This window comes from Jaculus jaculus, chromosome 15 (genome assembly GCF_020740685.1).
Source record: "Jaculus jaculus isolate mJacJac1 chromosome 15, mJacJac1.mat.Y.cur, whole genome shotgun sequence".
NCBI lineage: Eukaryota > Metazoa > Chordata > Mammalia > Rodentia > Dipodidae > Jaculus > Jaculus jaculus.
The window spans coordinates 7,194,873-7,219,037 of NC_059116.1; the positions used below are offsets into that span (position 1 = coordinate 7,194,873).

General features: G+C 40.4%; 1 protein-coding gene across 4 annotated transcripts in view; it reads left to right on the top strand.

Annotated features, from left to right (window-relative positions):
* The window catches only part of Relch (RAB11 binding and LisH domain, coiled-coil and HEAT repeat containing), an 82,740-nt gene that overhangs the window by 55,145 nt on the left and 3,430 nt on the right, over positions 1 to 24,165 (top strand). For 2 of the 4 annotated variants that reach the window (XM_004654787.2, XM_004654789.2), the window contains 10 exons: positions 2,023 to 2,071; positions 2,893 to 2,972; positions 4,617 to 4,723; positions 6,662 to 6,761; positions 10,548 to 10,630; positions 11,415 to 11,478; positions 13,013 to 13,151; positions 16,359 to 16,475; positions 19,807 to 19,895; positions 21,420 to 21,490. In XM_004654787.2, coding sequence (XP_004654844.1) covers positions 2,023 to 2,071; positions 2,893 to 2,972; positions 4,617 to 4,723; positions 6,662 to 6,761; positions 10,548 to 10,630; positions 11,415 to 11,478; positions 13,013 to 13,151; positions 16,359 to 16,475; positions 19,807 to 19,895; positions 21,420 to 21,490 — 899 coding nt within the window. Of the gene's footprint in view, positions 1 to 2,022; positions 2,072 to 2,892; positions 2,973 to 4,616; positions 4,724 to 6,661; positions 6,762 to 10,547; positions 10,631 to 11,126; positions 11,210 to 11,414; positions 11,479 to 13,012; positions 13,152 to 16,358; positions 16,476 to 19,806; positions 19,896 to 21,419; positions 21,491 to 24,165 lie in introns of all 4 variants that reach the window. The other 2 variants (XM_004654788.2, XM_045135017.1) reach the window with 2 other exon arrangements.

Here is a 24,165-nt window from a genome sequence, read left to right on the forward strand (position 1 = left end):
ATTAGCTAATGAACTCATCTCAGTCCTTTGAATAATTATCTTGTACTTTACCATGTGCCATAAATTCTGGAAGCAGTAAAAATCTGAAGTGATTGTGGAACCATAGTCACTTATAAAATTGCTGCAAGTATAGACACTTAAGATACATATATATTTCAGTCATTACCAAAGATAAAATTCTTCATTATAGCCCACCCAAGTAATATTGTAGTGTTAAGTAAAATCTGAGTGCTTTTAGATCCCAATTTTTTCTTTAATCCTCTTAATCCATTTGCCCTCATAGTATATTGTTTAGCTACTTGTTTAAAGGGATAATAGAAGTATAAAAAATGTAGTTACATGATTAAATATTTAGACATTAGAAGCATAAGCACTTTATTAAGCACTTTAAATACAGCTACTGAAAAATTTAAAGCAAAAAATGTGCTATAATTAAGTGGTCAAAATTCAGAAAACTTAGTTGTAGCACTACTAACTCCTGATGTCTGTGACCATTGAAAGACAGGTCAAATAACCTGTAATTGGGCTTGTGTGACATGAAAAAGAGCGCTTCCCTGGCTTTCAGTTCTGTGATTCAGTAGATTGACACTTACAGTGACCCTCCTCTCGGTGGCAGTTGAACTGGAGCTGGGGCGGTTGGCTCACTGGGTAAAGAACTTGCTTTGGAAACACGAGGCCCTGAGTCTGGACCTCCAATGCCCATGTAAACTGGCAGGCATTGTGGCAGTGTGCCGTAATCCCAGCGCTGACAAGGCAGAGACAGGCAGGGCCCTGGGCTCACTGGCCAGCCAGTCTAACCTAACTGGTGAACTCCAAACCAGTGAAAGACCCCACCTCACAAAAAAGGGACTGGACGAGTTGGAGACCCTGGGGAACTGTCTCAGCAGTTTAAAGGCACTTGCTTGCAAAGCCTACCATCCAGATTCAATTCCCCAGCCACACACATAAAATGTGCATGGGTGGGCATGCATTTGCGTTTGCAGTGGCAAAAGATCCTGGCATGCCTATACATACACATACATACATACATCATACATAAATTTTAGAAATAGATGTGTGGTGTGAGAAACAACATCTAACACTGTTCTCTGACCCATCATGTATAGGCATAGTACACACACACACACACAATTTCAAAAAAACGAATTGGTATTAATATAGGCGGAGCAAAACACAGATCACTTTACCCTTCCTGCCGGCATCTGATCATGAAGTGAGCGTCCCTGGGCAGTACCGCCACCACGTGCATCCAGCATTTCCCAAATAAGCAGCTGCTATTTAGAAAAGCAGGTGGGAGTCATGTCAGCACTTAACACTACAGAGTTCTCTTACTGCTTTGAAGTCTGTGATAAATCTAAACAAGACTGAGATGAGGGCTTGCTCTAACTTAAAGTACTAATTCAAATCCTTTATTTGAAATGTTAAGTTTTAAGGGTTTAATAACAGAATAAGGTTATTATCACATGATGAAAATGTTAGCCATGAAGACCATCAATGAATGGAATTCTTTTTTGTTCCTTTTAAATGTATCAAATGTTTTTCAGTAATTATATAATAATATAGTCACATGTTGTGATACAGTAGCATCTAAGTGAACTGTCTGATCACCAGATTTAGTTTTTCTTTTGGTTTCTTGAGGTACAGTTTAGTGCAAGGTAGCCTGAAATTCACTCTCTAGTCTCAGGCTGGCCTTGAACTCACAGCGATCCTCCTACTTCTGCCTCCCAAGTGCCAGATTTAGGTTTTCATATCAGTAATTTCAAGCATTTAAAATCTTTTTGGAAATTATTTTAAATTGAAGCTATTTTAATTTAAGTCTGTTCTGAAAATGCTTCTTGACTGAAATGATTTCATGTTCTCAGCAACCTGGTTCTTTTATCTTAAACCCCTTCATTGAGAACTAATACTTCTGACCATTCCAGTTGTCTGTAAAGTACATAGTAGTAGCAATAGTAAATAAATTATTGTTTACTTAATCCGTTGAACTTGAAACCTTTTGTATCTTTCCTTTGTGTTGTTTAGGTAAAACCTCAGTTCCAGGAGATTTTAAGACTGTCTGAAGAAAACATTGGTAAGTTCGTCTGTGTCTGCTTTTGAAAACAATTGAGTCTCTTTGCTCAGGAAAAACAGTATATTGAGCAAATGTGCTCACATCACTAAAGCAGAAAGGATAACTGGGAAGGGACCTGGCTCACGTCAGTATCTACCCTGTGGCCATAGTAAAATCAATCATTATTCAATTTGGTTGCAGCTATCTACATTATGTGTAACCAGATTATCTCATGACCAGTAATTGTGAGCTGTTTGTACTAAAAATAATTTGCCTCTGGATCATCTCTGGGGCTTTGTTTTGAAATTGTTTAAATTTGCTGCTATTATAGTCAGCACCTGTGATTTGATGCTTTCTCCTCTCTTCCCATTTGCACAGCCCAATTCCTCCTTCCTCTGTAAAACGGGTGAGGGTGCTGTCTGGCTGGAAGTACTCTAGCACTGGAAGCAGTGTCCCAGCCAGAAGCACATTGAACCATGCGTGCCTGGATGCCCACTTTCAGTGGAATGCTTCCACGCGTGGCAAAGGGTACAAGTTAAAAACAGAAGCTTAGGAAGTCCTGAGTAGATGGGCACCTCAGACACTTAAGGAAAGCTCTTATTTTTTTATTCTGGAAATAGGAGTATAACATCACAGTTTGGTAATGAAATGCCTGTCCTATCTATCATAAATGTGTATGGTGATTTCCTTTAAGAAATATAAGAGAAATCAGTAGAAATGTGTCATGTTTGTTTCCCAGAGTAACCTTGTAAGTAATTGTAAGTTTAACTATCATTTTACTTTGACGTCTTTCTTTGCACATAAACATACTTGGACTTTTAAAAATATTTTAATAATTTTAGATTCCTCAGCAGGAAATGGGGTCCTCACTAAAGCTACCGTCCCCATTTATGCAACAGGAGTTCTTACGTGTTATATCCAGGTAAGGGGAAAATTCTTATCTCCAATAAAAGAGTTTGCTCTTTAGAAACTACCTAGTGCCTCCCCTCCCCACCCCACAGCAGGAACCCGGCCCTAATCAGAGAGTAATTCACATTTATCCTACTCAACAAGTCATTTCTACTGGGGGCACATTTGTAAGGCTCAGAGGAGAATCAGATGAATACATTTAGAAATTGTTTGATTTTTGTTAATGTTAGATTATACTTAATTAGCAGTTGGCTTTCATACATTTTTAAATAAGAGCACATGTGTTAGGGAGCAAAACACAAAATAGTAGGGACTAGACTTGATCTAGCAATGTGTTTTAATAGCACTTCATGCTTCTCAGTTGCTACTGTCTAGGCTGAGCGTGTACAGTAGTGCTAAAGCATGTTGTTTGCCTGTGATTCTGCTGTTTGCTGTTTGCTGTTTGCTGTTTGCTGTGATTCTGTGGTTCTGCTGGTCTGGCTGGTGTCATGTTGCTACATTAAGCTGTTTGGTTAGTGGGGCCTCGGGTGGGGTGCTGACGGCCACTCTGTGTGTAATCACAGAGTCTCTCTTATTGTCCCAGTGGCCTAACCAGGCTTATTACCTGGTGATTCAAAGCTCCCAAAACTATGAAAGCAAAGTGTGCTAAGCTAAGGCTGGGTCCTGGAATGACCTCAGCATGATTACTAGTGTTTGATAACTCCTCACAGACCCAGCCCATATTCAGGAAGGGAACTAAGACAGGAAACTAAGGCCGAGTGTATAATAGAAGGTTGCTTCATTGGTGGCTGCCGGTGGAACAGCTGCCATACTCTACTTAACTGTCTTAACTAAATAACGTGATCTCTGCCAGGGGTTAGTGGTGCTCCCAGCAGTAACATGGAGGTATGGGCTCTTTTGCATACTTGATTTTAGCCAAAAGGCCCAGAAGTGATGTGGACTCTTTAAAGGAGCTTTAGAAATAAAGTGGGAGAAGGAAGAGTGCACCTCCCGATACCCCACTTCCTGTGCCCTTTGAATTCCAAGAGCATCGCTTCATACTATTGCATCTTTCTTACAAAACAGCTTTGGTTTGTGTATAGCGTCAGGTACATTTCTGCAGCACCGTGTAATACCTTGAAGCATATTTAGTATCGGTATATTTCTGTAACATCATGTAACATGTTACAATAGAAGTCCTACTTCTGTTAAAAATAGCAGTGTTATGTTTCAGCTTTTCTACATGGAATTGAATTTTCTCTTTCACTTTGTTTCATTTAATTTTTTTTTCAAGGTAGAGTTTCATTCTAGCCCAGGCTGACCTAGAACTCACCATGTAGTCTCAGGGTGCCCTTGAACTCACTGCAGTCCTCCTACCTCTGCCTCGCAAGTGCTGGGATTAAAGGTGGGCACCACCACAGCCGGCCTAATTTAAATTTTCATGTGAATAATCCTGTGTAGCTAGTGCCACCATACAGGACCTCAGAATGAGAATAAGATAGACTTTGTCGTCTGACCACTCACCGCCATAGACATATGTAATAAATATCTTCAATTAAAATCGCTTTCTACTTAGGATATTTCCCCTGAGGATGTGGCACTTGCTAAGGAAGGTCAGCTAGCGGGGTTTCCTTCGGCTTGACTGCCTGCAAGTTCATTGTCAGTGTTTCCTCCATAGGAAGAAGACCGGAAGCTGCTGGTTGGGTTCTTAGAAGATGTGATGACCCTGCTGTCATTATCTCATGCTCCTCTTGACAGCCTGAAGGCTTCTTTTGTGGAACTTGGGTAAAGCACAGTATCTTATAGTCGCTGTAACGGCATATAAGATAAAAAGATACAAGACTCAGGAAACTAAGACCCAAGCAATAAGGGAAGCCCAGTATGGTGGCAGTGGGAATTCCTAAGCACTCATCCATTTCCAGACAGAGGCAAGGAAACGGCTCTTAACCTGCTTCTGCAGCTGGAGGAAAAAACGACTAGAAGGCTTTAGGAGGTTTTAGTGGGAAAGTTAATGTGTATTTAAGCTTAATTATCCAACAATTGTTCTTCTTTTGCTTTTTTTTTAAGTATTTTTATTTATTTGAGAGCAGAGAGAGAATGGACTCACCGTGGCCTCTTGTCTTCTGCAAATAATTCCACAGGGATGTGCCACTTTGTGCATCTAACTTTTCATGAGTGCTGGTGACTCGAACTCAGGCCATCAGGTTTTACAAGCAAGTGCCTTTAACCACTAAGCTATTTCCCCAGCCTTTGACTTCTTTTTTGGATGATACTGGGAAATGAACCTAAGGCTTCATTCGTGCTAGCTGAGCACGCTATGACTTAGCTACATCCCTAGCATTTGTTTTTGTTTTTTTTTAAGACTTAAGATATGTTAGTTTTTGCTTTTGTTTTTGCTTATTTGGAAATTCTTAATATGTCTAATCAATGCATTACTTTTTTGTGTTTTTTGCTTGTTTGTTTGTTTGTTTTTTGAGGTAGGATCTCACTGTAGCCCAGGCTGACCTGGAATTCGCTATGTAGTCTCAGGCTGGCCTCAAACTCGCTCTGATCCTCAAACCTCTGCCTCCCGAAAGCTGGATTAAAGGCATGCGCCACCATGCCCAGCCTAATGCAGTTTTTTAAGTGAGAGAAAGGGTACAGGCTAATGCTTTCTTTGAAGTTGGAAAAATATAGCCAAGTACAGATATTTTTTAAATTGTGGGGCTGGAGGGATGGCTTAGCAGTTAAGGCACGTGCCTGTGAAGCTGAAGGGCCCAGGCTCATTTCCTCAGTACCTACATAAGCCAGATGCACAAGGTGGTGCGTGTCTGGAGTACATTAAAGAAAGACTTCACGTGGGCCCTTGTACATGCTAGGCAAGCATTCTCCCAATGAGCTAGATCCCCAGCCACTTTTTTCTTTTTGTGATTATTTGTTTGTTTTGAGGCAGGGTCTCATTAATTTCCTAAGACTGGCCTTGAACTCACCCTGTATTAGCCTTTGAATGTTGGATCGTCTTGCCTCAGTCTTTTCAGTAGCTAGTTACAAGCCTGGGTCACCAGCCCAGCTTCTGTCTCAGTCTTTACTGAAAGAAAGCTCAACAGGACCAGGCCTTTAAGAACAAACACCATCTTCTCAGCAGCAGAGCCACCCATAGAAATGGTTGGAGTAGATCTTCCCCAACATGACCACCATGTAACAAACCCAGGCCACATAGTGCTTGCCCAGTCTGCATGAAGCAGAATGTAAACGCACCGCTTAGAACTTCCCATGTGATCCATAGTGTGTCCTCCCTGTTTCTCACAGAGCATTCTTTCTCCTTTGTCGTTTTTCTCTTGAAGAGAGTTTTGATGGAGCAACTGCCCAGGACGCTTGCAGTCCTTCTGTCTTCCCTAGCAGAACACTTGATTGTGAACATGTACTACCACACCCAACTTCATGTCTGAGTTTTGTTTACATTTTTGCCTTCATGCTGTTAAAAAGTTAAAATTGCATGCACAATTTCAGGTGCTTGGAAAAATTAAGAATGTGATTTATGCATGTAGTTTACAGGTTTATATGGAAACTTAGTTTTTCTTAGACTCTTGGATGTGACCTACTAGACCATACATTGTTTATGAGTTCTGCCAGCATTTTATCATTAATATACCCCCTGTTCATATATAGTGCTTTCATTGCATTGGTCCAGCACCATGGCTTTCAATGTCCACACTGGTGTTTTTGTTTGTTTTTTCTTTGCAGTGCAAACCCAGCCTACCATGAGCTGCTACTGACTGTTTTATGGTACGGTGTTGTCCACACCTCAGCCCTCGTCAGGTGCACTGCTGCCAGGATGTTCGAGGTATGTCAGCATCCGTGTCTGTGGGTTCTAATCACAATTTTATTTGAAAGGGGAGAAGGGAAAGTTGTTTTTAAATGACTTTACATATTGGGTATGTGTGTACATATTTTATGGCATTGAACACTGTCTAGTTGTGAACTGTGTGATGGGGCAGAACTTTAGCTTTGACATATTTAAGAATGTTCCTAGCCTTATTGGTTCCTTAAAGGTTCTCAGTTTTATTTCTCAAATTTGTTTTAAACCTTCATTTCCATTCTGTATACATCTTTCTGATCATTCTTTTCTACCTAAGATTGACTACTCAAGCTAAAATAGGGTGCAGTTCAAGTTATTGAATTGATTAAAATACAGTTATTTGCAGTTATGGTATTCTTTCACATTTCATATCTGGAATAACACTACATTAACTGTACATAGACTTATAAAACAGGAAATAGTTTATACAATTTGCCTAAGTTTTATTAAATTGCCATTTACCCAAGTAATATGATAATTGAGATACACACGGATCGTTGTGCCTGTCAGATAACACATGTTGTCATAGGTTAGTACCTACTCTTAGTACTTGCATTTGGAACTTGGAGGGCTCAGTTAGATTAGTTTTTCTTGACCACTAAGTTTCACCATAGAGCTAGGCTCCTGGGCTCAGTTTCCATCTCCGCCACCAACTTCCTTGCCAATTATTTGGACAGATTTGACCTTCTCCATACCTGAGTTTCCTCATCTACAAAATGAAAGTAATGGTGAGAAGTATCCAACTCGAAGGGTTTTTGTTATGTTTTAATGAATTAGTGTTTAATGCATCTGGAACACAAGAGCTGGTAGGAATTGATAACTGTCATGTTGATATTTTTAAATTTGTGCTATTACTATGCAAATTAATATAATATAGGAACATAACTAAAATGCTCTTTATGTGCATGTGATTCTTAAAATGTGCTAAAGCATTTATTTCTATGAAAAGAATGAACTCAAATCTTTCTGAATTTGAACATTTCTCCACATATATAAATTTGATTCATAAGGTCTAAAGAAAAAAAGACTTCTTTGTTATCAGGAAGCTATCCCGATATTGTACATACTTGATATTTTTAAAAAGACCTGTAATCAAGAGCTCTTTGTCAATGCCAAAGTCATTTTGGTTTTATGTCTTATACAGATTCCTTCTTGGAGAAATAATTTGTTCATTCAGTATGCTGAAAAGAGAACATTGCCAATAAGAAGTTTTTATCCCTGTCTTCCCTTCCACAAGAACAATGCATCCTTTCAAAGAGCCATATTTCTATGTTCAGTAGAATTTTCCTCTAAGACCATTAAAGCTATTCCATTCTCTTAACCTCTTGCTATCTAAGAAGTATGTCTGTCAGATCTATAGAGGATAACATACAGATGAGAATAACCTAAGTAAATAAAATGAAGGCACCCCTTTTTGTTGGGTTTTGTTGGTTTGATCTGGCTGCCTCGTTTCCTACACGTGGCTGTGGGTTTCTGTGCTTGCCCCATGCTTGTCTGAGCTGCACCTGTGCGCTGCCCTCTCGGCTGGACTGGGAACTGGCTCTAGTCCAGTGTCAGTTTCAGTATTTCTTCAAGCTCATTTATGATAAGGTTATTTCTTCTGAGCCTGTCAGTAAAAGTTGCCAGTAGGAGAAATAGAAAGTTTCATTTTTGTCAGGGATCCTTGTCTTGGGTAGAATTCTACTAATAAGTATGAAAGTTCACAAGATTTCTTTTGATATTAATGCCTTATAATTTAAAATTGCACATTCCTCAAAATGAGTGATTTCAATATAAAAACAAAAATAGGATATTTATTTCAGAAGAGTGAAATTAAAAACTGTGAACCTAATTTAGTTTTAGGCAGCAGGACTGAGCATATACTGTTGTTACTGTTACACAAGAGGCCAGATCTTCCTTGTGAAGTAGCAAATTAATACAATTAATTTATAAGTGGAGTATTGAGTTTCACTGTAGTGAATATAAGAGATATCTCAAAAGATACAGAAAAGAACTTTACATAACTAGTTCTTATGTCTATCATGAGGTAACTGAACTGTACCATTAGACTAACTGAAAGACATTAAGTCAGGCAAGAATGAGTCCATTTTCTAACTCTGCATTTATTGACTCTACAACCCTGGATAAACATACTTCACTTCTGCAAACTTCAATTTCTTCATCTGCTGAAATACTGATCGTGTTTGCATTTGCTTCAGCAATCCGAAAGATCACCTGGTGGTGTCTGAAGTAATGCATAATGATCAATAGCTCTTAAATATACTTTCTCCTTTTCTAGCTAATAAAAAGAAATTAAACTTAAAACTCCAAAGCAGTGTTCTACAAATTATCCTCTGAATTCTTCCAGTAGGCTTAAGGTAGCAGATGCTCGAGATAGGTCGCCTCACTGGTTCAGATCTAAGGCATCTTCTGGCTCTGCCTTTGCCCTCCCTTGTCCTGTCTCTTCTTACCTGACATCTGTAGTATTTAGTGCAGTAGCAAAGAGTCACCTGTTGTCTAATCCCCAATTATTTTTTTTATAAAAACTACTTTTGAATACTGAGTTGGTTCTGAAATGAGTCAGGTGGTAAATGTGTCAGATTGTGTCAAGATGAAGCGTCTTTATACGCAGTGTGAGCCTTGTCTCAGATCAGCACACGCATGGGGGCGCTTTGTGATATGAACCTCCTTTGATCTTCTTTGAGGACTCTGAGATGAACAGATTGATAGGCAGTTAGGATGAGTTTTTGATTACCTTCTGAAATCAAGAAGAGAAGTGCCCTTCTGTGTTAACTCAAGACTCGGTCATTTTAATGTTATCCTCTGGGTTTGCAAGTCAGCATTGGTTACTAAATGAGGGATTTGACTGACTAATTTATTGAGACAGATGAATTCTGCTCATCATGTTTATTTTAAAATTTACTCAAGGTTTTAGAAAAAAATATAAGACAACTGTTTTAAACTATAAACTTTTAATTAAATGATTTCTTTTTACAAAAACCCTAAATCATGTTCCTGAGTGGTCATAATACTACACTCATACTTCTTGAATGGTCATGTGCAGTATTATCCATTGCCTGCAGATGAGTGCTCGGTAGTCCTTTAAGTTAGATGAGAAATGCCATCTTCAGATGAGAAAACTGGTTTCCAGAGATTTGATAGTACATCTAAGACTGCATGGCTAGTAAGTGGAGAAGTGGAATTTGAACCCAGAGCTGACTCACAGTATCATCCTGCGGGAGGCGCTGCTACAGGACGTGTCTAGCTCAGAAGAGAGCCTTGTGACTTTAAAGGGTGGGAATTGTGCAGTGAGGGTTTTCAACGTACTTGTGGAACATCAGTCATGAGCAGTTCACAAATGGCTAATAAGCCATTTCAGTTTGGTTTATAAGTCCAGTTTGTACCTTGCTGGTCATAAAGTTGCACACCCTATTTGCTTTAAGAATTTTAACCATAGCATCCAATGTACCCTCTTTTTAGATTTTTGTTTTTAAAAAAATGGAAATCTTTACTTTACGTTGCATTTTAATTGAACTCGGAATAGCTTTTGGCCAGAAGGACAAACCGCCATGGAGTTGGTGACAAGACCTTTTTCCGTGGGCTGCTAGGCTATTTAAGCTGCCTTTCCTCCTGAGCTCTCTGCTTTGTAAGCACGAGATAGCAAGATTTGCTTAGCTTCTAATTTTGGTTTTGCTTTTGTGTGTTCTCTCTTCCTTGGTTGTTCCTTTCTTCTGCCCGGGGCGCACTGTCTGCTTTCCTGCATCACCTGTGAATACCCCACGCTGCCATCAGCTGTTGGTGAAGGGGGTGAATGAGACTCTGGTAGCTCAGAGGGTTGTTCCTGCTCTCATCACTCTCTCCAGTGACCCTGAGATGTAAGTGCTGTTCCTGCCTTGGAAGTCCGGCGTCCCTTTCAGAGTGGGCCTGGGGAGAAATAACCATCAGCTCTTGAGCGCAGTGAGGAACTACTTTAAGATGGTCGTGTGGAGCTCTGCTCATTTGATGCTAAACTATCACCTTGCTGTTGATGCATTCTGTGTTCCTAGTCAATTGTCACAGTAAGCCTAATTTGGAGGCTATATAATAGAGATGAAAAGTAGAAGCATTCCTAGACAGTGAACACTTTCAAACCAAAACATGCTGATGGACTATTTCTTCCAAGCCACGAAAGGATGCTTTGCTAATCTCACTAACAGGTTGTTACCAGTAAGTGTAGTGGCATGAACCAAAGGCTTAACATTTTAATGTCTCATGTGGATGACTAAAGCAAGAAAGGCCAGTGAGTCTGCCTGCCCATCCTCAGTCACAGCTAACCCAGTTCTCATTCCAGTTTACCAAACCGTTTTTTATTGCATGTTGACTGGTTTACAGCTGACTCTTCGAGGCATGAGTGAAGCATTAGTTGACAAGCGGGTTGCTCCGGCCCTTGTTACCTTGTCCAGTGATCCTGAATTGTGAGTTTCACACACTGCGACCCTAAGTTACCCTGCCTGTCTTTTTGAGCATTCTTCTTGGTCTGCTTTTTTAAAAGTTTAATCTGTCATTGCTAGAGACTAATTCAGTGTTTTTATCGTGTATTTACTTTGATAAATATTTCAAATATTTTTATCATTTCTCTTAAATAGAGTTTCGATTTCTCTCTTTTTTAATTTCTCACAGCTCTGTCAGGATCGCCACAATCCCAGCCTTTGGCACAATCATGGAGACAGTCATTCAGAGAGAGGTAGGACAACAAACACCAGCTGTGTGTCTCCGCATGCCAGGGAGGGGACGGCGCAGAGTACTGCACGCGAGCCTGTGGCAGGGCAGGGCTTCAGAACGCGAGTTATTTCCTCATGACTGACAGGCCAGAGGAGGGTCTCAGAATGCGAAAGCTGTTAAGCCTAACCTAATAGACATACTTCTTATTCTAAGGAACTGCCGTCTCTCTAAGCTTCCCAACTAAAAAGTTAAGTATAGGCCTACCTTTACGGTTTTAAGCCTAGCTGGATACTGAGTAATCTTTCTAATCAAGTGTAGTTCAAAAACCTTTTATTATCCAGTGAGTTTCTGGCCAGTCTACATAAATTCTTGATGGCCAGTTTATACAGATTTGAAGACTGTTTGCCACATAATATGAGGAGCACACCTCTGCTTACAAATAAAGTGATCAGGGCACCTGTGTTCTGTTCATCGTCAGTGCGACCGAAAGCCTCAGGTAGCCAGTGTGCGCTCCCCACCCCCACCCCGCAGGCGTCACGGCGCTGCTCTGTCTCGCCTCTTCCCGGGTGCCAAGAGCTTCCTCCATGCACGTGTATTCTCACTCTCAAACTGAGTCCATCTGCGTTAGGTTCTCTTCCTGTCTGTCTACACATTAAATGTGAGACATTTCTCAAGATTAGTATCAGCATTGTAGTAATTTTTAATTGTACTGGACATATCCTTATACAAGTGAAAAACTGTAAATTGTAAAATAAATTATTTGTGGATGTAATAAAATTTTCTTGTTAAATTTTTTACTTATTTACTTGAGAGAGAGAATATGAATGAGTATGCTAGGTCCTCTTGCTGCTGAAACCTGCAGACATATTACTTTGTGTATCTAGCTTGATGTGGGTACTGAGGAATCAAACCTGGACCAGCAGGCTTCCCAAGCAAGTGCTCTTAACCACTGAGCCTTTTCCCCAACCCAAATATTTCATTCACCACCAATTGTACTATAACAAAAATTAAATAATTTTATGTGAAAGTTCTCTTTTCCTTCTTCCCCACACATTTTACTGAGGAAGCAGCAGCAGGAAAGCACGCCGTTCTGCAAGGCTTGCAGTCTGGCAGGGTTTCAACATGTCCTGAAACCCCAAAATAACAACGTTTTGTAGGGAGATGTGAGTAATATGTAAGCCACTGTGACTCACTGCGTGCAGAAGGTGATTAGCTGGGAAACTTAGACTGTGATTTAAGAATTGTAACTTAGATATAAAATCATCATAAACATACCAACTTTCCCTTAGATATTTGGGATTTTACTTTTGTTTTTAAAATCATATCAGGGAATATTTAAATAAATTAAGAATTAACAAGTATTAACAGAAGTGTGAGATCTCTTCTGAGATATAAGACTTTATAAGTATTCCATTGACTCCAAGTATCTTCAGCCATGGGTTTTGACTTCATTGCATCTTCTGCTATAAGCCATGTTTGATGTGTGTGTTGTTCACATTAGCAACACTGCTTGGTTTTTAAGCCTATGAAATGACAATACACTATTCTATATTAAGTTGCTAGAAAGAGTGAAAATGCAGTTGGCTTCTTTCCTGGAAGACCCACAGTATCAAGACCAGCATTCTTTGCATACAGAGATCATAAAAACATTTGGTAGAGTTGGGCCTAACGCAGAACCCAGGTTCCGAGATGAGTGTAAGTTTCATTTTTCTACTTTTTTCATGAATTGTAAGATTGAAGCCAGAGCTTTCCTAGGAATTTGTTGTGTCTCAAAGCTTTGCTGCACTTTATTTTTTATAGACTCAAAAGTAAACACAAAACAAATGACTTTTGGTGGATCAATTTTGCTTTTTGGTATGATTTCTTAAATACTGCTTGTTAGCCAGATGTGGTGGCACACACCTTTAATCCTAGCACTCAGGAGGCCGAGGTAAGAGGATCACTGAATTCAAGACCAGCCTGAGACTAGCTACATAGTGGATTCCAGGTCAGGCTAGGCTAGTGTGACACCCTACCTCCAAAAATAGGGGTGGGGGTTAAATACTGCTTGTTATAACATGTGAAAAGTAGCTCTGAGTCTAGCTATTTTTAAAAATACTTCCTAATCACTGTTAACTATGAAATTGTGTGCTTCCTTAGTCTCATTAACCTAGGCATATCATTTCTTACAGTATCTTTATTCCAATGTCTCTTCCTAGAATTTTCAAAAACTTTAAAAATAGTCATATTAGCCAGGCTTAAATGGAACATGCCTTTAATACCAGCACTCAAGAGGCAGAAGTAGGAGAATTGCTGTGATTTCAAGGCCACCCTGAGGCTATAGTGATTCCAGATCAGCCTGGGGTAGAGCAAGACCCACCTTGAAAAATAAATAAATAAATAATAGCCATCGTATTTGATTTTCTTGTTTATTTTTATTTATTTATTTATTTGAGAGCAACAGACAGAGAGAGAAAGAGGCCGAGAGAGAGAGAATGGGTGTGCCAGGGCCTCCAGCCACTGCAAATGAACTCCAGATGCGTGCACCCCCTTGTGCATCTGGCTGACATGGGTCCTGGGGAATCGAATTGGAGTCCTTAGGCTTCACAGGCAAGCACTTAACCACTAAGCCATCTCTGCAGCCCTACTTGATTTTCTTTATAGAATAGATTGCTAATTATTGAATTTATAGGAGTTTTAAATAATCAGAGAAAGGGATTTTCTTCTCATAATAATACCCAAATAACAGTTTAAGGTAAGCTTGGGGGAAAAAAATAGTTTTGAATAGATTTAGTAAACCATTTTCCCTAAAACCTACAACTTACCGTGTACCTGCAAATACGTCATTTTTTTCCTGTCCTTTTCCTTTTGAACTGCTTCCCACTCAAATGACTTTTGAGAAGCTGAATGTCAAGTGTGTGAATAGGCATAAAGGTGAAGCAGAGCCTGTATCAGAAGGACTGCTGTATTGTTACCACTGTACTGTAGAGCATTCTCTTTGGGAAGGAGAGCAAAGGCAGAATTGGGGTAATCATATCTGCATTGGAAGGAGCATGGTGGGTATTTATTGTCCTACTGTTTCTGAACTAACATTTCTTCATCCAGTAGCCTTTATTTCTCAGCTTTTCATTGTCACAGGACTGTGGCTCTTGCTTCCATTTTAAACACTAGTACTTTCTCTGGGTCTATACATTTAGTCATTCATTGGAGATTTTTCCTTTAAATTTCTATTTATTTAAGAGAGAGAGGGAGGAGGGAGGGAAGCAAATAGAGAAAACAGGTATACCAGGGCCTCTAGCCACTGCAAGCAAACAAACTCCAGAAACATGAGCCACCTTGTGCATCTTTCTTAAGTGTGTACTGGAGAATCAAACCTTGGTCCTTGGGCTTTGCAGGCCAACACCTTGACTGCTAAGCCATCTCTCCAGCCTAGAGATTTTCTTTTCTTTTAAAAAATATATTTACTGGGCTGGAGAGATGGCTTAGAGGTTAAGCACTTGCCTGTGAAGCCTAAGGACCCCGGTTCGAGGCTCGATTCCCCAGGACCTATGTTAGCCAGATGCACAAGGGGGCGCATGTATCTGGAGTCCATTTGCAGTGGCTGGAGGCCCTGGGATGCCCATTCTCTCTCTCTCTCTCTCCCCTTCCCTCCCTTCCTCCCTCCCTCTTTTCCTCTATCTGTCTGAAGCTCTCAAATAAATAAAATAATAAGCAAAAACTTGTAAAATTTTATTTATTTATTTATTTATTTATTTAAGAGCAGAAAGAGAGGGAATGGGTATGCCAGGGCCTCTTTCCATTGCAAACAGACTCCCAACGCATGCACCACTTTGTGCATCTAGCTTTAGGTAGGTATTGGAGAACTGAACCTGGGTTGACAGGCTTTTCAAGCATGCACCTTTAACCACTGAGCAATCTCCCCAGCCCTCATTGGAGGTTAGCTTTTTCTGTGTCTTTGTGAGAGAGAGGGAGGGAGGAAGAATTGGCACACTAGGGACTTCGCCACTGCAAATGCACTTCAGGCATGTGCCCACTTGTCACCTCATGCATCGGGCTTACGTGGGTTCTGGAGAGTCAAACCTGGGTCCTTGGGCTTCACGGGCAAGCGCCTTAGCCCCTAGGCCATCTCTCCAGCCAAGATTTTCTGAAGGATCGGTTTTCTATTTCAGATGAGGATTTTTTTGTTGTTGTTTTGAGTCAGGATCTTACATTCTAGCCCAGGCATGCCTTGACCATTTGACAGTGCTCCAGCCTCTGCCTCCTGAGCCACTGAGCCCAGCTTCAGATCCACCTTTCCTCACCTTCTCACTGCTCCCATTGACTTCAGCCATTGAACCTGCCCATCATATTTTTTAAAGGCTCCTGAAATCTAGTTTTGTGAACTCTATATATATCTTTATTTCCCTTGCTGTTTCAAATATTTGTCCTGTCCACCTTGACGAAAAAGTCTCCTATGTTGTGTATTTCCTTTCCAACCAAGATCAAGTTTAGAAGTGTGTCCACCTACATTATTAAATCCTTTTGCTTTTAACATTGTGCTACTTTTAAACATGTAAACCCATCTGGTGAGTTAATAACTGAGTTAATTAGTATACACGTGGTAGTCCAGGATAATACATACATAGTGATATCTTAAATTCTTTAGAAAATTTTTTTCTTCTTGAAATTTTGAAAAATCCATATTTGTGGCCTTTTTACTAGAATTTATTTATGGTGTTTGAGGGTGAGGGCTGTAGGTTTTGTTGGGTGTGTCTCACTAGGCAGCCTCCATCTTATGCTCCTCCTTCCTCAGCCTCGATGATATTAGGATTATGGGAGCATACCACTGTGCCTGGCGTTAAGCTAGAATTGAAATTAGCTAATATAGATTAGAATCAAGTGCATGTTTGGCAACAGTGTAACGGTTACTTTTTTCCCTTTCAGTTGTTATACCACATTTACACAAGTTAGCCTTGGTGAACAACTTACAAATTGTGGACTCGAAAAGACTGGATATTGCCACCCATCTTTTTGAAGCCTACAGTGCACTTTGCTGTTGTTGTATCCTTGCTATTAAGGTGTATCTCCCTTACCAGTCTAGAGTGAGCTGCAGCTGTGAAAACAGAGCAGGCCTTTCTTCTTTAACTAACTGTGTAAGTACTACAGAAAATTGAAGTTTTTAGTTCATTTGTCCCACTTGTTATTCTAGATACCTCATAATTGTACATTTTTTTCTTTTGAAAACTTTTTGGTACATATATGTATATGTGTAGAGTATATTCATGTGTGTTTGTAAATCTGTGTGCCTCTCTGGTCATACAGCAGGCCACAGCAGTTTTCCTGTCTCTGCCCACTGGGGTTATAGGTATGCATGGCCCTGCCCAGCTTTTTATATGGGGCTGGGGATCAAACTCAGGCCCTCAGCCAAACACTTTTACCCAATGAGTCATTTTCCCCAGCCCCAATTCTAATCATTTTTGCTTGTCTATTTATATTCTATAGTTTTAAAAAACAATGCATTTTGTGTATGTTAATCAGCCACATATTAAGCCAGAGATGAAGGGCAGAATGAATTATAACAGACTCCATTAATGGAAAGGAAGCCTTATATGTGTTCTGGCATTTCTATTTTACAGTTACTGTCTAATTATTAATATTTATCTGAATACTGTTAATTTCTCTTAGAGAAATGTAACTCATTGGGAAATGTAGGGCCAACGTGGCCATCATCTCCAATAATTATGGGCTAGGAAAACCAGAGATGGTGTAGGCATATCAACCATGATGGTGTAAGTAATAAAACTGAAGACGTACAGGCCTTTGTGACAACTTCAGCTTGTCACGGCTGAAAGCAAAGCTGACTAGAGCAAAGCCCATGTGCTGTATATCAGACCCTGTCTCACTGTCCCACGCCCGGCAATGTCACGAGGGAGGAAGGAAGCAAGCACACACAGCTGGAGAGGAGCGAGCTTGTGCAGGATGGCTGAATGCTTGGCGGGAGCAACTGCAGAAGTGCTCTGCAGCACATCTCAAAGTCATGACTGAGATCACAGTGGTGGTCATGGACAGCAGTGCGGTCAGAGCAAGAGTTTCCACGTCACTATGATTCCGCCTGACGTCTGCCGGGTCACTGTGCTAAGCAAGGGAGATGGCCATCCTAAAGTGCTGCTGCGGCTCCCTGGTGCTGCAGCTGTCACTGGGACGGCCACTGGAAAGGTGTTTGGGTTTATAAAAGTAGAGCTGTCTGTCAAGGAACCACTTGAGGTTCTGAGAATGTTAAAGCTTACAAAGTTAAATTCATTTTAACTGTGCAAATCTACTGTCTAGTCATGTGGGTGACAAAAACTATGTAAAAAATTAATAATTTTACACATTAACTATTATATCTTATATAAGTTTTGTTCCACTAAAAGCAGAACTTACTATCATTCCTGATTTATCTTGTTGGATTTTCAACTTAGAAAAGATAGAGGAAGCAAAATGAGGAACTGATAGGCTGAATTAGCAAGGAAGAATTATTCAACAGAGAAGTAGCAGGACTCTTGAATGGCATGACAATTTGTAACTCAAAGACAATTTTGGTGTGTTTATAGACTGTGTGAAAGTATGCATTTAGAGGGCTGGAGAGATGGCTTGCGGTTAAGTGCTTGCCTATGAAGCCTAAGGACCCCGGTTCAAGGTTAAATTTCCCAGGACCCACGTTAGCCAGATGCACAAGGGGGTGCACGCGTCTGGGGTTCATTTGCAGTGGCTGGAGGGCCTGGCGCACCCATTCTCTCTCTTTCTGTCTGCCTCTTTCTCTCTCTGTCACTCTCAAATAAATAAAAATAAACCAAAAAAAATTTTTTAAGTATGTATTTAGAACTTGAGTGAAAATGCATTAATATTCTATATTAGGAGCTTCTGAAGGAAAATGGAAAGAATACAAAAGTTTAGCCTGTAAAATCAAATTTTCAAATGAGAAAGGCAATGGTTTCTGGAGAGCATAGAAATTTTACAGAGAAGTATGATCAGGTATTTCAGTATGAACAAACTATTGCTGAAGTGCATACAGTAAGAAACCCTCACCCCACAAGGGGAAGCACCATCGTACTACTTACTCAACTGCTAAATCTGTTCTTCATGACTCAGACTTTGCATCTGGGTCAGTGGCATGGTCGCTAATAAAATCTCCAGATCTATTAACATAAACTGAACCATCCTTAATATAAAATACAATGCATTCAGTCCACCTTTAAAGTCCTCATAGTTTTTATCAATCCCAGTGATGTTCAAACATCCCCATAGTCCAAGATCTTTTAAATGAGCCATAATACAAAACAAAAAAACTATAATGGCACAGAATGGCATTGGGCATAGCAAAGAAATATTCAACTGATCAAGATTTAAACAGAGCAAACATCAACCTCTGTAGCTCCAAGTCCAACAACTCTAACCAGTGTCGAATCTCCCAAGTCCAATAATTCTAACCTCCCTTTGGCTTTGTAATGCAAGTGCCTTAACCACTAAGCCATCTCTCCAGCCCACATGTATATTTTTAATACATGTTGAATTTGCTAGTTACTCATTTAGAGGAGCTCTGCTTGTGAGCACTGTAACCATTCTCAAGGGAGAAGTATAATCTTTCACCGAATTGGTTCTTAATGAAATTCACTATAATTTGCAAGGGGGAAAAAGACTGCTTAGACCTGTTTTATAAAAGATCATTCACTAGTATTTTTTAATTTGATGTGCCATAATTTTACACAAGTGCTATTTTATGATTAGCAACTAGAATAAGATGAAAATATGCCAAAATTTATATAAATTGAAAGGATGAATTGTTTTCTTGAGGAAATGTATCTACTTTTCTGATTGTTATAAATATAAAACTCAAGGATAGCCAGGAACTAAAGTAAATTGATAGCAAAAGCTGTTACTTGATTCAGTCAGGGTCAGTAGAAAGTTGGCTTTTCTACGTTCTTTTTTCTATTTATATATTCTTTCAGATTATTTGCAGTTGTTTTACATATTATGATTAAATAGTACTTTCAGCATTTTGCCTCTATCACTTTACTATAACTTTCAACTTAGCTGTCATGGAAATATTTTCTTACCTGTCATATAAATCTGATTATACTACATGATCTAATTTTCATAGCCATTCTTTCATACATTTATGTAGCATAAAGTTAAATTATAGAATATTAGAATTACAAATTCCAACAAAATAACTAGATATGTGAGAATGTCTTAATAAGTAATTTTGTCCTCAGATAAGGAGGCAAACATGAAGGAAGCCTATTGATTCTTGAGCAAGAAGTGTGTCACGGGCACTGCGTAAGAGGTTTTTTCTTTACAGATGTTCTCTGTCTTCTGTTGGACCTCAGTTTCCTTAACTCCCCTGTCTCAGTCATTTCAGAGGACTTGATGGTGAATCACTTTTTGCCTGGCCTCAGATGTTTACGAACTGACATGGAACACCTCTCTCCAGAGCATGAGGTAAGTCTGGGCTAGCCTTACCGTGTTCGTGCACCTAACGTCTACACAGACTGTCCTTTATACGAGGCTTGTGATAGATAGATAGCGTGTGCCAAATATTGTCGACATCTAGCCCACACTCTTTTACGGATACATTTACTAGTCAGGTGTTAACCTTCACAACTTCTACAGCATCTTTGAGCCTGTTAGAGTAGGTATAACACAGTTCTTCTCCTTATACATTGAGAAATTAATAAGGTAGTGAAATGAAATATTTTTAGCTACCATATGTCAATTGTCTCTGACCACCAATGTTCTTAGATTCATAGTTTATATTTTGTGTCCATTTCTGTAGTGATTCTTCTATTCTTTCATCCTCCTGTTTGCTTCCCTACCCTCTGTCTCCATTCTGTGTCTTCAAGCTATTTTTTTGCCAGCCTTCCCATTTTGATGCTTGGCGCTTCCCTCCACATTGTCTTCTTCCTACTATTTGGTGCCAAGTCTTAACTTCACACTCTGCACTTTGACCTACTCCCATCTGAGCCTGGGCTCGGCATCCATCTTCTTCAGGTTTTTGCTTAGACGTCATCCCTGCCTACCCTGAACAGCTCGATTTAAATTACCTTGTCTACCTTAGCCTTTCCAGAGCCCTTATCTTATTTAGTATTTCTCCAAAGTTTTAATCACCTTTAATATATCTATTCTTGGTGTGTTCATTACAACCTCCATTATGAGAACATAAGCTCCAAAAGGAGAATGCTGTCTGTCTATTTTGTCTGTCCTTGGAATCTGACACATCATGTGACACACTGTTGGTAGATAGTTCTTTAGAGGCCTCTGTGCCCAACATATGGGCCACGCATAGTCAGGAAGTCTGTTCAGTTTCTTCTGTGATTGCTAGCAACAGAAGCAGCAGCCTGAGACCCTTCACTGCCCATTAAACACTCAGTGTCAACCCAAGGGCCCTGCGATGTCTCAGGCAGCTGTCCTGCCACAGATACAGCCCCGTAGTCAGTGTCAGTGCAAGGGTGCTGTGGAGTCTTACACAGCTGTACCCAGTCTCAGTTCTAGACGTAGACGAGAACAGCAGGCCTTTTGTTTTGGTCTGTCTGTTTAGAACAGCTTCTGTATCCTGAAGAAGTCAGCGGGACAGAAGTACACGTGTGACCGTAGTGCATAGTTAGGTTGAACACATAGACGCATAAATAAGTTTTACTTGTAGCATGACATTGTGGAGAAAACTGGGGGAGCACGGGAGTCAGCTTTAGAAGAAGGCCAGTGAGGATGGAAGTACATCATAAGTCATGTGACTGAGGTTGAGGGACTGCCGGAAACTGAACCCAGGGTCGTCTTCCTGCTGAGCACGTGCTGTGCCGCTGAGCTTGAGCTGTTACCATGTACCGACTCTAGCAATCTAACAAAGCAACTGGAAAAAAATTTAAGTTTGTTCATAGGGATTCATAGTCCAACAGTTATTAGGAATATTAATAGTTAAAACTTTGTAATAAGTATTTCTACATAAACTGTTTTAAACTTTTTTAATAGGTTATTTTAAGTTCCATGATAAAAGAATGTGAACAAAAAGTAGAAAACAAGACTGTTCAGGAGCCTCAAGGGTAAGTTATTCTTTGTGTTAAAGTCTCATATTCACTTTAATTTCCATTGAAATTCGTTATCTATGGGCAGTGTTTTATTTTGTATTGTTTTTAATTAATCACTTATTTAGAAGACAATTATTCAAATTAATTTCTCCTTCTTGACATCCTGATCTATGCTCAAAGCTTCCAAAGTCATTTCTGCTTATGCTGAATTGAGCCTTACTGATAAAATGGTATCTAGTAGAAATTTGTGACAAAACTTTATAAATGTAGGGATGTTACATAGTTAATGAATTCTAAATCTAGTTCAAGTTAGACTAAATGCAGATGGAAGAGTAATGATGGACATTCAAAAAGGGACTGAAGCTGGAGAGATGGCTTAGTGGTTAAGGCTCTTGCCTGTGAAGCTTAAGGACCCATGTTCAACTCTCCAGGTCCCATGTAAGCCAGATGCACAAGGTGATGCAAGCACACAGGTTGCACAAGTGTCTGGAGTTCAGTTGCAGGGGCTGGAGGCCCTGGCACAAATGCAGTTCTCTCTCCCTCTCCCTCCTCTCTCTCTCTCATTTAAAAAAAAAAAGTAAATTTTAAAAAGGGGAATGAAGGCTGGAGAGATGGCTTAGCAGTTAAGCGCTTGCCTGTGAAGCCTAAGGACCCCAGTTTGAGGCTCGATTCCCCAGGACCCACGTTAGCCAGATGCACAAGGGGGCGCACGCATCTGGAGTTCGTTTGCAGTGGCTGAGAGAAAGAGGGAGGGAAGTAGAGAGAGAGAGAATGGGTGCTCCAGGGCCTTCAACCACTGCAAACGAACTCCAGATGCCTTTGCCATCTTAGTGCATCTGGATTACATGGGTCCTGGGGAATGGAACCTTTGACTTCAAAGGCAAGCACCTTAACTGCTCAGTCATCTCTCCAGCCTGTGTACCCTAATTTTTAATGAAGAATTAAGGTTTTAAGCATATGTCAGATAGACTTGGACATAGGGCTAGAGAGATGGCTCGGCAGTTACAGTGCTTAAACATAAAGCCCAAGAACTCAAGTCCAGTTCCCCAATAATACCCACATAAGGCCAGAAACTCAAAGTGGTGCATGCTTCAAGAGTTCTTTTGCAGTGGTAGGCTCTCGGTATTTCTCTCTCTTTTTGTCCTGGGTGTGGTGGCACACACCTTTAATCTCAGCACTCTGTAGGCCAAGGTAGGTGGATCACTGTGAATTCATGGCCAGCCTGAGACTACATAGTTAATTTCAGGTCAGCCTAGGCCAGAATGAAACCTTACTAGACATAAAAAGCTCAAAAGGGGCTGGAGAAGGTGGCTTGATTGCAAAGACTGATGGCCTGCGTTTGGTTTCCCGGTACCTATGTAAAGCCAGATGCACAAAGTGACGCATGCCCCTGACATTGATTTGCAGTGTTAGGAGACCCTGCTATGCCCATGCTTACTCAGTCTGCCTGTTTTTCTCTTTCTCTCTTTTTCTAATAATTTTTTTTTCTTTTACAAAAAGCTCAAGAGGAATAAGATTTCATGCTGTCTGTCCGGATGGGTACTCACACAGGTGCATACTCCTCCCTCTACAACACACACGCACACACAAGCACACGTCTCTTGCCCTTTTAAAGTATCTTTAACCTCGTAGAATAAGCCCTTTCTTTAGCACGGTAGGGTAAAGAGGGCTCTTGTCCATCGCAGCCCTCCATTTGAGCACGGAGCGCTGAGGCACTGGGCATGCGGTGACGGGACGGAGGCTCCCGGGTCCCAGGCCCAGCACGAGAGCGGCGCTGCTGCTCCTCTGTTAGGCCCTCCACGTCGAGGCTGTCTGGTGCCGCCTGCAGGTGATTATTTTAAAAAATTTTTTGTTTATTTTTATTTATTTGAGAGCAACAGACAGAGAGAGAAAGAAGCAAATAGAGAGAGAGAGAGAGAATGGGTGCGCTGGGGCCTCCAGCCACTGCAAACGAACTCCAGATGCGTGCGCCCCCTTGTGCATCTGGCTAATGTGGGTCCTGGGGAATCGAGCCTCGAACTGGGGTCCTTAGGCTTCACAGGCAAGTGCTCAGCCGCTAAGCCATCTCTCCAGCCCCAGAATATCTTCTTTAAATGTGAAGGACGTTTGCATCTTACGTGCAAAATGAATTTTAAATGAAATTTTATGAATTTCTGTATAGGAATTAAGAAAAATATCTTTGTAACTTCCTAAGATAGCTTATGTTATAGTACCCACTTTTTAAAAGTACAAAAGTAATTCATTTGCATAAGCTGTTTTTCTGTGTCACTCTATCTTCCTTTAGCATTACTGATTTTTGTAGAGTTTCACAACCACAAGTAAAAGTGAATTCCATCACCCAGCTTCAACATTTATTAATTCAATTTCATTCTATTTATAGTCTATCTACCTTCTTCTCTACTCTGATAGTAGCTCTCAAAGGCAACTATTGTGTTTTAAAACAGTATCATTGTTAGACTAAAAAAAACTTGCTGGCCTCTGTTCAAATCTCAGTCTGTTTTGTGAATAACGTATTGTTCCAAATACGTTCTGTGCATTGCAACCGGCAGATGGCTACACGGAGTCTCTCTGTAAGAAGAAGGTCCCCTGCCTATCTTCTTCTCTACGCACTGCACTGCGGGAGAAACTGGGTCACCTGCCCTGTAGTCTTTGCAGTTCCAGTTTTGCTGACTGTGTTTCCTTTGTGTTCT